General features: G+C 44.2%; 1 protein-coding gene and 1 long non-coding RNA gene across 3 annotated transcripts in view; one reads left to right on the top strand and one right to left on the bottom strand.

The window, feature by feature from the left end:
- LOC138299539 (uncharacterized) overlaps nucleotides 1-14,224 on the bottom strand; it is a 425,958-nt gene that overhangs the window by 293,591 nt on the left and 118,143 nt on the right. The window lies entirely within an intron of this gene.
- NAGS (N-acetylglutamate synthase) overlaps nucleotides 1-14,224 on the top strand; it is a 102,214-nt gene that overhangs the window by 22,610 nt on the left and 65,380 nt on the right. The window contains exon 2 of the mRNA XM_069237845.1: nucleotides 9,386-9,660. Coding sequence (XP_069093946.1) covers nucleotides 9,386-9,660 — 275 coding nt within the window. The remainder of the gene's footprint in view (nucleotides 1-9,385; nucleotides 9,661-14,224) is intronic.

Here is a 14,224-nt window from a genome sequence, read left to right on the forward strand (position 1 = left end):
CAAATTTTCACGCTGCTTTCTATCAGGAACCAACCCCATTAAATATATTTTTCTGTCAAAAAACAAACCAGGATATTCTTGTAAGGAAACTTTTTTCAACACTTAACATTACTCAGTTTACAGATACACCTTGTGTTGTAGTCCCCAAAGATCTTACAATATGAGTAGGCTGATTCTGATATAATTTTTATCACTGTATTGCGTTAGTGCATTTATTGACAAGTGTCAGACCACCAGTGTCAGAGGAAGAAAACTACTGCTGATTTAAAGCAATTACTGCTGTGCCCTCTGTGCAGAATAACATAATTTTTTACATAATCTGTAGAATTATTTACAGGAAGGGGCCTACCGTTTGCATGTGTGCCATGGTACCTTACATGATTGACAGTCCAATGTTCTCGCAGCATACCTCCAGAAGATTGGAATAGGATAAGTGGAGCCAGGATGCAGGAAGAAAAGAGAAACGAAAGTAAGGCAGGAGGAGACGCCAGAGGAAACTCTCGACACAGAATATGTGGTAGGGCAGGAAGTCAAGGGGGAATAGCAGAAACATGCAGGAAGAGGACTCGCAGGAAACAATAGCAATGGGGAAGCAGGGAGCTGCACCTAAGTAGAATTTTTACTGAATCTCAGGTGGAGGTCCTTGACAATGAAGGAAACTGTGGAACTAGGGACAGGCACATGAGCACTGAGAATAGCTATAAGACAATGGCAGAAAAGGGCAGAATTGGAGAAAGAGTGTACAGGAAGAGGAACCAGGGAGACGTGGGTGACTGACAGTTTCCTGTTTTTTCTGTGGAATAGAAGCATGGCAGTTATGTCCCCACACTGCCCAAGGACAGGATATGCCAGGCACATACTGCGTTGCAGGTCAGTTACTACTTTTTTGTTTGTTATTTATAACTGTTTTGCCTGCTAATATTAATGAAGGAAAGGCAAAACGGTGTTCTGATTTATTCGATTATTAGGTGAAGAACACGGGCAACAGAATGATTTGCTGTGTTATAAGAATCCTAAGAATATGGTATTACCTAGTGATGGTCGCTAGGTAGACTTAGTTAGGAACATATTTCCATAGAAAAAGCGTTTTTTGGAACAAGTGCCCCGGTGATTCTTGTTGAAGCCCCCTCACCCACTCTGGGTTTCCTCTGTTTCCCTGCCCGCGAGATGCAGGCAGGGAAACAGAGGAAACATTGCTTTCACAGAGGGAGCTGCTTTAGCAGCTTCCTCTCTGTGACAGCAATGCCAGCTTCTCCAGGAGGTGGTGAGCCGGCTGATACTGCATTGGCCTTCAGGCTCCCCCGTGGTCCCCAACTTTGTGACAGGGTGTCCTGGGTGAGGAGACACCCAGGTCACAGGACCGGGGAATAGTGTTCTTGGGGCCTTGCGGGGTAGGGGGCTGCACAGCCCCTCCCCAAAAGAAATAAAATGTTTTGGCTGCAGCCTGGGGAGAGATGGGGTCTCCAGAGCCGAGATCAGCCAGGGAAGAGTGGCTGCGCAGACTCCCCCCTTCCACCCTCACCCAAAAAGAAATATAAATGTTTAGGCTGGGGTATGGGGTCCCCAGGGTAGAGATCGGCCGTGGGGGGGAGGGGGTCGAGTGGGAGATGGGATCCCCAGTGCCGAGATCAGCCCGGGGAGGGGTCCACCCGGGCCCCCTCACCAAAATAAATATATTAACGCCGGGTCCCAGGAGATAGGAGACCGTGGGGCTTAAATCAGCTGGGGGAGTGGGGAGCCACTCGGGCCTGCGGCCAGCTCCGGCTCGGCATGGCCAAAGGCAGTGTGCTGCATGGGGTTGGGAGGTTAGGGGGTAGGCCACAGGGACTGGACACAGGCAGTGGTGGATTGACGTATAGTAATTAAAATTACGTTAAAAAACATAGAAATTCACTGAAAAAAACAAAGGTTACGGGGATGTTTTTTTTTTTAGGAAATAGAACTTTTAAAAAACATAAAATTTCACTAAAAAAACCAAGGGTTACAGGGGAGTTGAAGTTAGGCTCACATTTTAAACATACAAAATAATGGAAATTCATGTGTTGGAGTTGTATCAAGTAACTATAAGCCATGCCCTAAGGTAACTATAACTTTCGTTCTTGCATGCACTGCTAATTACTTCACAAATTATGGCACTCATGATATCTTTGATAACATCATTGATAACAGGGGTGTGGAATTTATTAAAATATCTACTTGTACGGGGGACAGGTTGCTTCTCAAATCTACTTGTCCTGTAAAAAGATCTACTTGTCCCTTTGGTGCCATGTAGTGTGGCGACAAATTATGGCAGCAATTAATAGCCTTTCTGATTATGCCAGGGCTACTACCATAGTAGGGCTTGAATACTTGCAGTTTCAATTCCTACTGTAGCAATTTCCTTATTTTGCCACCTTTCTGCAGATCTGCATACTGGGGCTGGAGGAAACAGTAAGCAATAGTTCCAGGGCTGGAATGCCTTTGAGTCTGCAAGCCTACTAACCTGCATGTTTTAAAGATTTTTACCAGCTTCTCTCGAATATTTTCCCATAATAAGAAAGGTTGGACATTTACTCCGGACAATAGCAGAATTAGAACTTCTTCCAGAGTTGGGAAGAAAGTGGCTGGAGGGAAAATGAACTTGCAAATGCTCAATAGATTTTCACATGAGCAAATCTACACATCGTATTTACCCATGCTAAAATACAGTTCACAAATATTTTACAGGGGTACAACATATACCTTGGGTGCACTTTTGTGACTTTCTTTAAAAATTTGGGGCCACATGTAGGTAGGTTCAGATTTGTGACCTGCAAATTGCGAGTCGCAAATCCGAATGTAGGATGGTGTCCTTTACACCATCTATGATTTGCAAGGGCTTCGCAAATGCCCACCTCATGAATAATCATGAGGTGGGTCGCAATTTGCGACCCCCTCGCGAATGGTGGCCTGCTGGAGACAGCAGACCACCATGTCTGTGACTGCTTTTCAATAAAGCAGTTTTTTTTTGTAATGCAGCCCGTTTTCCTTAAAGGAAAACAAGATGCATAACAAAAATGAAACGTTTTCGTTTCATTTTTTCAGAGCAGGCAGTGGTCCGCAGGACCACTGCCTGCTCTGAAAAAATGTTTACAGTGACATTCACAATGGGGAAGGGGTCCCATGGGGATCCCTTCCCTTTTGTGAAAGTGTTAGCACCCATTTGAAATGGGTGCAAACTGCGATTGGTTTGCGCCCGCGTTCGCGGTCACAAAACAATCCTACATTGCACTGCGAGTCGCAATTAGGAAGGGAACACCCCTTACTAATTGCGAGTCGCAAACCCGTTTTGTGATTCGGTAACCAGGTTACTGAATCGCAAAACTGGGTTTGTGCATCGCAATGTGCTTTTTGCATGTCGCAAACAGCGAAAGTCGCTGTTTGCGACATGCAAAAAGCTACCTACATGTGGGTCTTGGTCCCTAATTAGGTCTGGTGTGAACAAAGACATTTTGTTTTTATTAAACTTCTATTTCTCTCTCTTTCGGCTGGCTTTACTGTGAGTGATCGCATTCTGCTCTTCCACAAGGAGCATATTGCCACACAAAGTAGTTTTGTTCAGTGTCAGGAACTACAGTGGCAATCAGTGACGTAACGAAACTGGAGGGTGCCCCTTTGCAAAGAACATGGAGGAGCCCCCTCTCCAGACTCACTCAGGGCAGGTGCTGTGCTGAAGGGGCCCCCTGGAGGGCGGCTGCGGGCCTTTGTTATGCCGCTGGTGGCAACGTGTGCTTTTAGAGTTCAAAAACTTTTTGGGGGGGTTTTGCCAGTGTTTGTTACAATGTTGAGGGCCTGGTAGCTCCCACAACAATAAAGTGTTACAAAAGCCATGTCAAAACAAGACACGCATTGATGAAACTAAAAGACTTATAAAAATATGTCAGATCAGTTGGCTTTGTCAGTGTTTGTTTATTTTCATGCTTCCTATAATCGTGTTGAAAATGGTTACACTGATTTTCCATTAGAAATATTTTTGGGAAATACTAGCATGCATCAACACATTTTACTAAATGACACTTCATTTGCATATAATCAGAGAGCATTCTGGGAGCATTATATTTAGCCTCTTAGCCTAAACTTTTCAAACATGTATGTACACGTATTTGTTTTTGTACTGGAACCAACGTCAGTAGTGAAGTGTGACCTTAAAACATTTATTTACAGCACTCACTCTAATAATGAAGACTTTCAAATAATGAACCATAAATACAAGTTCGAACAGCATTATCTTTTGGAAACACATTACCTCAACTGCAGAGAGTTCCACGCTCTGTAAACAGGCAGCCAAAGGGTTTGGTCTGCAGGGGGTTGGGCCTACTTGTCCCAAGGACAAAACAAACATAAAAACTTGTTGCCCTTGACCCCAAACAAGATGTCCCGGGCGTCGGGCTATAGGAATTCCACATCCCTGTAGCAATGTAATATTTGCAGTAAAAGTTTTGACGAAAACTGTGCATGGCGGAAGTGCGAGATACAGTTACCTTCGGGCATAAGTTATTGTTACTTGATATAAATCTAACTAAGGTTTTGTCTGTTTAAAATGTGAGCCTGACTTTAACATCCCTGTAACCTTTGTTTTTTTAAGTGACTATATATATATATGCATGTATATATAAAAAAAATCACTGAATGCCATTTAAATAAAGCATGTACAGTATAGTGAAAACAACATTAAACATGTATCAGTCTTTTTTTTACACTCCTGAGGCCATATAATGTAGCCATAAAACCACCCACAACAGATCCCTGCATTCCCAAGTAGAAAAGGAAAAGCTACAGTTCTAGGAATGTTTAAAGATGCCAATAACTTTTCCTGGGGTCACATTCTTTAGACCCCAGGAAACATAGGGTCATTTTGTTTTAAGTATTTGTATAGGGGCCTGCTACACTTCCTGTAACCCCCCCCCCCGACAACACATCTGGTGGTGTCCCTGCTCAGATTGGGCCACAGTCATGCAGCCAAATGCATGTAAATTAGCCCATCAAGGGTAGGGTGTTATGGGGTGCTCCTTGCCAGGAGCAGTTATTATTAAATGAGCTGCTGTAGCCACTCATTAATTATTCTTCCTTTTTTTGGGGTGTCCTTGGTCCCACCTGGGACACTCACAGCTTTAATTTTTTAAGCTTATGCTGGGTAGGGACAGTTCTGTTTCCCTGTCCACAGTAGTTCGGCTCTTAGGGGCAAGGAAACGATGATGTCTGAGGGATGGGGTTCATGGGACACCGTCATTGAGCCAGTCCCAGGAGATGGGATCCCCAGGACCATACCATCGCTCGAAGAGTAAGGCTGGACCTCCCCATTAGAAATAAGTCAGCCAAAGGAATAAACCCTGGGCCTCTATGAGGCTCGGGGAGGGGGCCTAAAGCCCTCTTCCCATTACAGATAAATGTGCAGTAGGGGTTGGGTTACCAGGGACTAGAAAAAGCTTGGGGGGGAGGGCTGTACGCCCCACCCTCAGGGACTGGCAGACCCCAGGGGGTGGTGGGTTTAGAACAGCAGGAGGCTCCCCCCCCCTTTATTTACTGCAGATCCTCTGCAAAAATGTGCACTAAATTTATTTTAACACAATTTCATGCCCCACCCCCCAACAGACTTACTGAGGAGAGCAAGGTATCACCTACCCTGCCCCCCACACCCCTTTTTTGTTTTTTTAAGTGTGGACAGCGGACTGAGTCCTAAAATGTCTTGTGCCACAGTTTTATTTATGTGGTGACAGACATTTGGATCTTATCTCTAGATCTGCCAGCTCTATGGAACCTTCACCACATAAAATATACATACATTTTGAACCTTAATTTCTCCAGAACTAAGGAACTTTATTACACCACATCACAAAAAGCATGCTGTCTGGACCAAGATCTAGCTTTCTGCCAAATTTGGTGTAACTCCATTCAGCTGTTTTGACTGTAACTGGGTCTAATTTCCATATGGAAAATTGCACGAGAAAACGTATTTTTTGGGACAAACCCTCCTCCAGCCCCCAACCCCCCCCTTTTTTCTCTCAGGCCCTGCTTGACAGCTCACCCAGACACTTTCCAGGAAGGAGCTCTGATGAATGAGACTTTTTGGGGGGAAAGTTTTGTGAAGGTTCATCAAATGCCACCTAAGTTATTAGCAAACCAGGACATCCATTTCTGGTCCTAACTATACCTATCCAGTAGCCACCACCAATATTGCTTAGACCAGTGGTTTCCAACATGTAGTCCGGGGACTCCTGGGGGTCCGTGAAGCCTCCTCAGGGTTTCTGTGACTGCTTAGAAAATGTAACAAATTTTAACAGATTAGTAAAGCGTTAATAAATATAGTGGCTAACTGTTAAGTTGAAAATGTTAAAATATACTTTAAATGTCAAGGAATTTTAAATTGGAATCTAAAAATTAAATTAATATCCTCAAATTGATTCATGGGAGCAGTGCAGGTGCATCAACCAAAATATGCTATTTACGATGTGTGGCTTTAATTGAATTTAGAAAAGCTCCAACCTTCTATTAAATTTAAAAAAAATAATAATAATTATGTTGTTTGTTTGCAAATTAAATAAAATGTGTTAACACTTGTGTATATGTTTGATGGAATGCTTGTTTCCATATGTTTTGTGTATTGTTTTTGCAGTTCAAATCTTTGACAATGAATAGGCCTGGGTCCCAGGATTCCAATAATGATCCAGTGGAGTTCCCCAGGTTCCAGTAATGCTAAAGTGGGGTCCACCGAAGTTAAAAGGTTGGGAACCACTGGCTCAGACAACCTTCTCAATTCTAATCTCCTGGTGTAAGACAATAGGAAAATATCAAAGGTGTAAGCAAGTATAAACATGCAAAAAGTAATTACTGTTTTATGGTGGGTCATAGTAAGCAAGCATTCGAGTCTTCAGAAACAAGGAACAATTAAATGAAAACATATAGAAACTAAAGGATAGAAAGAATGAGAACCAAGAGAATGGGAAATAGGGAAAATACTGAAAAGACACCTAGGCCTCATTACGAGTGTGACGGTCTTAAGACCGCCAAACTTGCAGTGGCGGTCAGACCGCCGCCAAAGTGGCGGACCAACCTCCGTATTACGACCGCGGTGAAAGGGCCACGGTCGGACTGCTGGCACCACCACTTTCAGGCCGGCCGACGGCCTGGCAATGCCGACTGTCTTAATCTGCCAAGGCAGCGCTGCACTTGGGATTACGACTCCCGTGTCTGCCAGTTTTTGCATGGCGGTTCCACCGGAGACAGGGTACCGGGGGTCCCATGTGTGCCCCTGCACTGCCCATGCACTTGGCCTAGGCAAAGCAGAGGCCCCCATGGACAGCCCTGATGTGCTTTCCACTGCCTGATTTACAGGCAGTGAAAGGCACGACGGGTGCCGCTAGCTCGATTATGAGCAAGCGTCAATGTGGCGCTGTTTCTTCCCACTGGCCCAGCAGGAAACTTGTAATAGGGCGATCGGGCAGAAGCCCGGAGTGGCGGTCTTCTGACCCAAAGAGTTTGGCGGGCGGTCTCCACCGCACTCTGAACTCATGATGAAGCCCTTAGTTGGGTTCTTTTTTTCTATCGAGGGTTAGTCAACTCCTGAGACCTGTGAAGACCTGATGTTGATGACGATCCTTGAAGGCCTAATGGAAAAAACAAAGGCTACAAGTGTTTAAGCAAGAAAGTAACAGAATGTAATCTTTTGTCTTTTGGATTGAGCTAAAACAAAAACAGACTGCAAGACAGGAGTTTCAAATACATTTGGAGAATAGTGTAAACGTACTTCTTAGTCTCTGATTTCACAATACGTCTGTCTCAAGTTGTCCTAAACAGGGCAGTCTGGATCAGTTTGCTAGGCTATGTCTCCACGGCATGGTATACCTTTCAACACCAGGTGTGGTCCAGTATTGTTGGGTATTATTTGTTATATGAATCACTGAGCGACTCCGTAAAAGGCAGACACTAGCAAATATGGATTTGAATCAGGAATGTACACAGTTTTCCCCCCTCATCCTAGCTTTTCCGTAGTTTTATGCTAGAGTGTTTTTAAAAGCTTCTTGGTGCTCCAGGTTGAGTATTTCCTTTGAAATCCACTAAGAAGAGGGAGATCTTAGGAACTGTTGAATCAATACTGTTTAACACGGGTGGAGGGCAGTCATTTTAAAGATGATTGTTTACACCTCAGCTATTTTAAGATTGCTATAACAAGGTGTTTTTTGTTTACATTGTTTTTTTAATAACCTATATTTTGTTTTCACTTAGAATGTAAAATGTGTTCCTCAGTAAAAAAAAAATATATTTAAAAAAATGTAAATTCCGTGCATGGTTGCATGTGAATACTCAGCCACTTGTTTAGTACCTTCATATGTGGACGGAAACAGGTGCCTTCCTCCATCCTAGACCTTAGTGGGTCCAGGGTGAAGCACTGTGATTTTAAAAGGACAGCAGGCCACATGTGTTTGCCGCTACCTTGAAAGGTAAGTTAGTTCTCCTCAGGCCCTCAAACTTAAATGACTAACCTGAAGTTCTGTTCCATCTCTATTAAACAGAGAAAAACAGAAAAACAGAGATAGGGATAGCTCTCAGTCCGTTTTCGATGTTAGACTGCACTATTGATGTGGTTTTCAAAATTGTTCCTTCACTGATAGATGATATAAGAACAGCAATTCCACTCTGTGGGTAGCTGTTGAATACAAGTATCTACTTCGCCCTGACCGCTGGAGGTTACTTATTCACCAACACCGCTGATCACAGGTACTTGCAAGGTCAGCTTTGGGTCTGTTGGAAAGCTACAACACGAGATCTGGATAGGTTCTCAGTACATGTCCCGTGATGTTTGTTCAAAGTGATCTCATTGTCATTTCCCAAGCAGAATTGGGATGTTGACCAGTTTGCTGGCTTGGCAGAGTGTGAGGTACTCGGGTAGCGATAAGAGTTCCTGACACTAAGGGCCATTGCCCCTTGATGGTTTACATAGCATTGGTGGCCAGGATGTCCCCGAATCAGCACTGATAAAACATGGCCAGGATGTCCCACAATACATGGACTGTGTAGGTCATAGTGCCAGTGCGACAAAGGAACTAAGCGATTTTTAACAGTAGGGCGGGCACAGCAAAGGCGAGCTCCTAATACCACTGATGAGCACCCACTCGCTGATCCTTCTAGTAGCTGTAGCAATTTTATTTTATTTTCATGGCCAAAGTGTAAACTTTAAGCTGTCAAATATGATAGTAAATGTTCTCTTTTGTTTAATGTGCAGTTATTGAATTGTGTGTGTGCTTTCAGTATACAAAATAATTTAGCATCTCGTTGTTGACTCGTACTGCATTAGTAGTCTTCTAGGCTGTGAGTGAACAGTATTAGTATAGGTTCACGAACACGTGGCTGTTTTTATACCCGATATCAGGTGGACGAGAATATCTTCGGTTGCAAAAGGTCTTTGTCCAGCGTGGCCTTTTCCCTCGCCTTTCTGCAACGTATGGATATGAAGCCCTTAGTGGTACTGGGCTTGCCAAGCCCGCGGTCCTCAGCGGACAACTTCTCCTGCTACGAAGTCAAGGCCCAGCTGGTAAAGAACTGTAAAGCCCTCATGGATGCCCTGCACCAGAACTCTGCCACAGCTGTGCCCTTCTTTAACGGGGGTTCGGTGCTTGGAGCCAGGTCTCCCTCCCTTGATACCAGGTACAGTAGAGAACCAAGAAGAAGTCTAAAATGCTGTCTTGAATATGAAACTGAACATACTGTTGAGCAGACAGAAAAATCAATCCAAATGGCATGTTTTTGACTGGGATGGAAAAGGAGAAAAATAAAAAATGCCTGTGTTTCACTAAGGACAGCAAGAACTGGCGAACAGTCTTGCTAGTGGTGCAATTTTCTTTTACATTTCTATATGTTTGTTGTACTCTAAAAGAGCTCTGCATTGGATTAAATAGAATAGATGGATACATGTACTAATCACAGAGAGAAAAATTATTTTCAAGAGATTTCCCCAGCTATTCATAGAATATGTTGTTAAGTGAGAGGCTAAATATCTCCCTATTTTTCCAAACAGATCCTGAAAGGCCGCCATGCTTCACATTTGGCACATAACCTTGCTAAATCAATTGGATGTGCCTTGTAACACCGCTGTACACCTCGTGCCTGTCAAGCAAACTGATATTTTATCTGTTACTATTTAACAATCATTGAACCCATGATTTTGAAGAGTTCTTCATACAAGGGCCATTTAGAAATAAGTCCACCTTTTAGATCCAAAACCGCATAAGCCAAATAAGCCCAAATGAAGATATTTTTACCTCGTTGCTTATGTGTTCTTCAAAGGACAGTCTGCTCAGTCCCATGCAGCGCCTTCTGGGAATGAGGTCAGTTGTTGTTTTCCCTGATAATTGGCGGTAGAAAATAACAGTGTCAAGTTGAAGACCTTAAAGCATGAGTGGGGAAGAGGAGGGATGTAATTATCTAACATGGAACTGTACTGAACGGCGATCCACCTACAATATAGAGCAAATGGGATAAGAGTGAGGGCTGGCAGAGGACCCTGCTGAGAGAGTTACACCGCGATTGCAGTATCTGGTTATCATGGGCAAGAACATACTGAATCGCATATCTTTTATGTTCAGACCTGAGTGCAAAACATGCTATCATCATGTAGTGTCTAACAGGGTAAATGCTGTAAACACATTTATGGGTCATATTGCAGCCTCAGGAAATTCAAGGTCATTTCTGTTTTTTTTTAAAAACAATATTAGTTTAAACGCTACTAAATCTTACTCCTGCATAAAAGACCTACATTTTTTAGCTTTTGAATCTTTTTTTTAAACATCAGATAACATGGCTACACCCCCAAAGCAGTAACAATCAATATACTGTTCTACATATATATATCTGCTGCCATCACTCCCTTTAGCAATGTATGGCAAGCATTGGCAAAACAATATTGCTCTCTTACTAAATGAGAGCTATCAGCTTTGTCAGTGTTCAGCCATGTACTGCAGCATGGCTTGTGTGAAGTCAGGCTTAAACGCACTGCAACATCAATAGGTGTAATCTACAAGAGCTATTGGTTGTTCAGTGTTTTTAGTCATGTTGTACAGCAGCATGGCTGAAAGTAAAAAAAAAAACACTATGATGTTGCCAGCGCTAGCTGCATCTTAGCATTATATTTTTTAGCTTCTAGCCATGCTGCACAGCATTCACGCTTCTGTACAGCATGGCTAAAACACAGACAAAGTAAAAAAAAAAAAAAAGCACTGACGCTGTTGGCCTCATACCACTTTCTTATTGCAGGGCAGACAGCAACACAGAGGGTGTATAGGGACTGTTAGAAATGTGGTCTCTAGTTGGCAGAGGTTTGCACCCTGTCCAAGTAGGGACTCTCACTCTAGTCAGGGTAAGGGAGCCACTCTGTTAAAGTAACCCGTGCTCACCACCTGGGTAGCTTAGCACGAGCAGTCAGGCTTATCTCGGGTGCAATTTGTAAAGTATTTGTATACACACACACACACTAACACAGTAAAAATACTACAAAAGTACTCCACACCAGTTTAGAAAAACAGCCAATATTTATCTGAGTAAAACAAGACCAAAACAACTCAAATCCAACGTACACAAGCAAAGAAACACATTTTTAAAGGTTAAATCTCAGTAAAGTGCTTAGAAACACACTAGCTCCAACTGGTGCTATCACAGTGCCGTTGACGGAGTCCTTCCCAACAGTTCGAAGCCACCCGCAAGGGAGTGTGGGCCGGTCACGGAGTCACGTGGACCCCAGGCAAAGTACCTTTGAAAACGATGAGGAGGCAAAGACGTTGCACTGAGTCGGGGAGGTGAGGCGACCCTGGTGGCGTTGGTGCCTTACTGCTACCAGGGAGTTGAGGCATTGATTCCTTACTGCGAGGCATAGAAGGTGAGGCATCAGTTTCTTAAACGGTTGCAGGGGAGGTGATGTGGCGTTGGTTACTTACGATCTGGTGGGGTCGATGAATCCAGCAGGTCAAGATGCGAGGCATCAACTTTGCTGTGTTGCGATCACACCACAGGGCCACCCGTGCTGGGTGACCTGGACGTCAGGGACATGCACTCCGAAGTCACGCTGTGGTGGGACTACAGAGGCAGTGCAGCGGCGTTGGTCATGATTGTTGCATTCAGTGGAAAATACAGCTTATGGTGCAGGCAGCGGCGTGGAGTCAGACAGTGGCGCCGGTTTTAAAGTCGCTTTGGAGTCAATGCACTTGGTTTCTTCTTGGTTACACCAGAACTCACTCATGGTCCTGGGGACTGGATTTTGCACCACTTGGCGAGTCAGGACTCTCGGCAAGAGAGCCCAGTTGCTTGCAGATAAAGACTTTGATGTCTACAAGACTTCTAACAGGAGGCAAGCTCAGTTCATGCCCTTGGAGAACCGTGGAAAGCAGGATGTAAAAAAGCAAAGTCCAGTCCTTTCACTCCCAGGACAGAAGCAGCAGGCCAGCACAGCAAAGCAACAGGCAGGACCTTTCCCGGCCCTGGCCCCAGACACACTCCAGGGGGTTGAAGACTGCTTTGTGTAAGGACAGGCACATCCCTGTTCAGGTGCAAGTGTCAGCTCCTCCCTCCACTCTAGCCCAGGAAGACCCACTAGGATATGCTGGGCACACCTCAGCCCCCTTTGCGTGACTGTCGAGAGTGAATTCTCAAACAGTCCAACTGTCATCCTGATCCAGACGTGTATTCCACAAACAGGCAGAGGCACAGAATGGTTAAGCAAGAACATACCCACTTTCCAGAAGTGGAATTTTGAAACTTACAATTCAAAAACCAACTTCAACAAAAGATGTATTTTTAAATTGTGAGTTCAGAGACCCCAAACTCCACATCTGTATCTGCTTCCAATGGGAAATTACACTTAAAAGATATTTCAAGGCAATTCCTATGTTACCCTATGGGAGAGATAGGCCTTGCAATAGTGTAAATCGAATTTAGCAGTACTTTACTATCCGGACATGTAAAACACACTAGTACATGTCCTACCTTTTGAATACACGCACCCAGCCCAGGGGGCTGCCTTGAGTCTACCTTACGGGTGACTTACAAGTAGTTAAAGGAAAGGTTTGGGCCTGGCAAGTGGGTGCATGCATTAGGTCGAACTGGTAGTTCAAAACTGCAGTGGAAGACTTGAGACATGTTTATTAGGCTACTCATGTGGGTGCCACAGTCAGTGCTGCAGGCCCACCAGGAGCGTTTGATTTACAGCCCCGGGCACACTTTGCACTGTAGTAGGGACTTACTAGTAAATCAAATATGCCAGTCATGGATAAACCAATTATCAATACAGTTTAGACTGAGAGCACTTGCACTTTAGCACTGGTTAGCAGTGGTTAAAGTGCCTAGAGTCCTAAAGCCAGCAAAAAACGAAATTGATAACAGGTCCAGAAACAGGAGGTCAGAGGTCAAAAAGACAGGGGAAACCATGCCAAGAGCGGACAGGTCTAATAAGGACAGGCAGAGGGTGTTGGGGAAAAGGAGCTATGATATGGCTAGCAACAACAACACAGTCAGCAGATGGCATGGGTAGCGGCGGGAGGGAAACCAACAACACAGAGAACGTTTGGGGAGGGAAGGGAAACAACAACATAAACAGCAAGAGGGGGCAAACAACAAGGACAGCAGGAGGGAGCAAGCAACAACAAAAATTAAAGCAGGGTGCAAGCTATACTGAGGGCGAAGCAACGTGGAGGTTTAGGCTCAAAGCAAACAAAGGACGAGTACACGAGAGACTACTAGAGAAGACACACACTCTAATCGAGTGCCTAGGCAAAAAGAAAAAAATAGCGCCCAATTGAGGGAGCAGTGGAAGGGCACAAGTACTTGGCCATGATCCAGGGAAGAGACAAACAGAAGAAGTGGAAGTGAATGCTGCACACACCAATTTATGGAAAGCAGCAAATAAGAGTGACAATGAAGACATCCAATGGTGAGCCATGTGCAGCTTCTAAGCCCTTTGTAAGTAAGCTAAATGTCTCGTATGAGACAGCACATGCACTTTCGAATCAGTGAATGTCATGCGCAGATGTAAAAAAAAATCCCATCCCATCTTTAACTCTTCATTTGGTGAGGACCCCAAGGAACTGAGAATTCGCAAGTCACTTTACCCATCACCCTCCATAGAAAACATAAGACAAATCCCTGTCCCTATGTGACAAAAGCCCTGTTCTTCAGCACCTCCAAAAACAATGGTAGGCCACTTAGCTATATTGTTCATACTTGT

The sequence above is a fragment of the Pleurodeles waltl genome, chromosome 6 (assembly GCF_031143425.1).
Source record: "Pleurodeles waltl isolate 20211129_DDA chromosome 6, aPleWal1.hap1.20221129, whole genome shotgun sequence".
NCBI classification, from domain to species: domain Eukaryota; kingdom Metazoa; phylum Chordata; class Amphibia; order Caudata; family Salamandridae; genus Pleurodeles; species Pleurodeles waltl.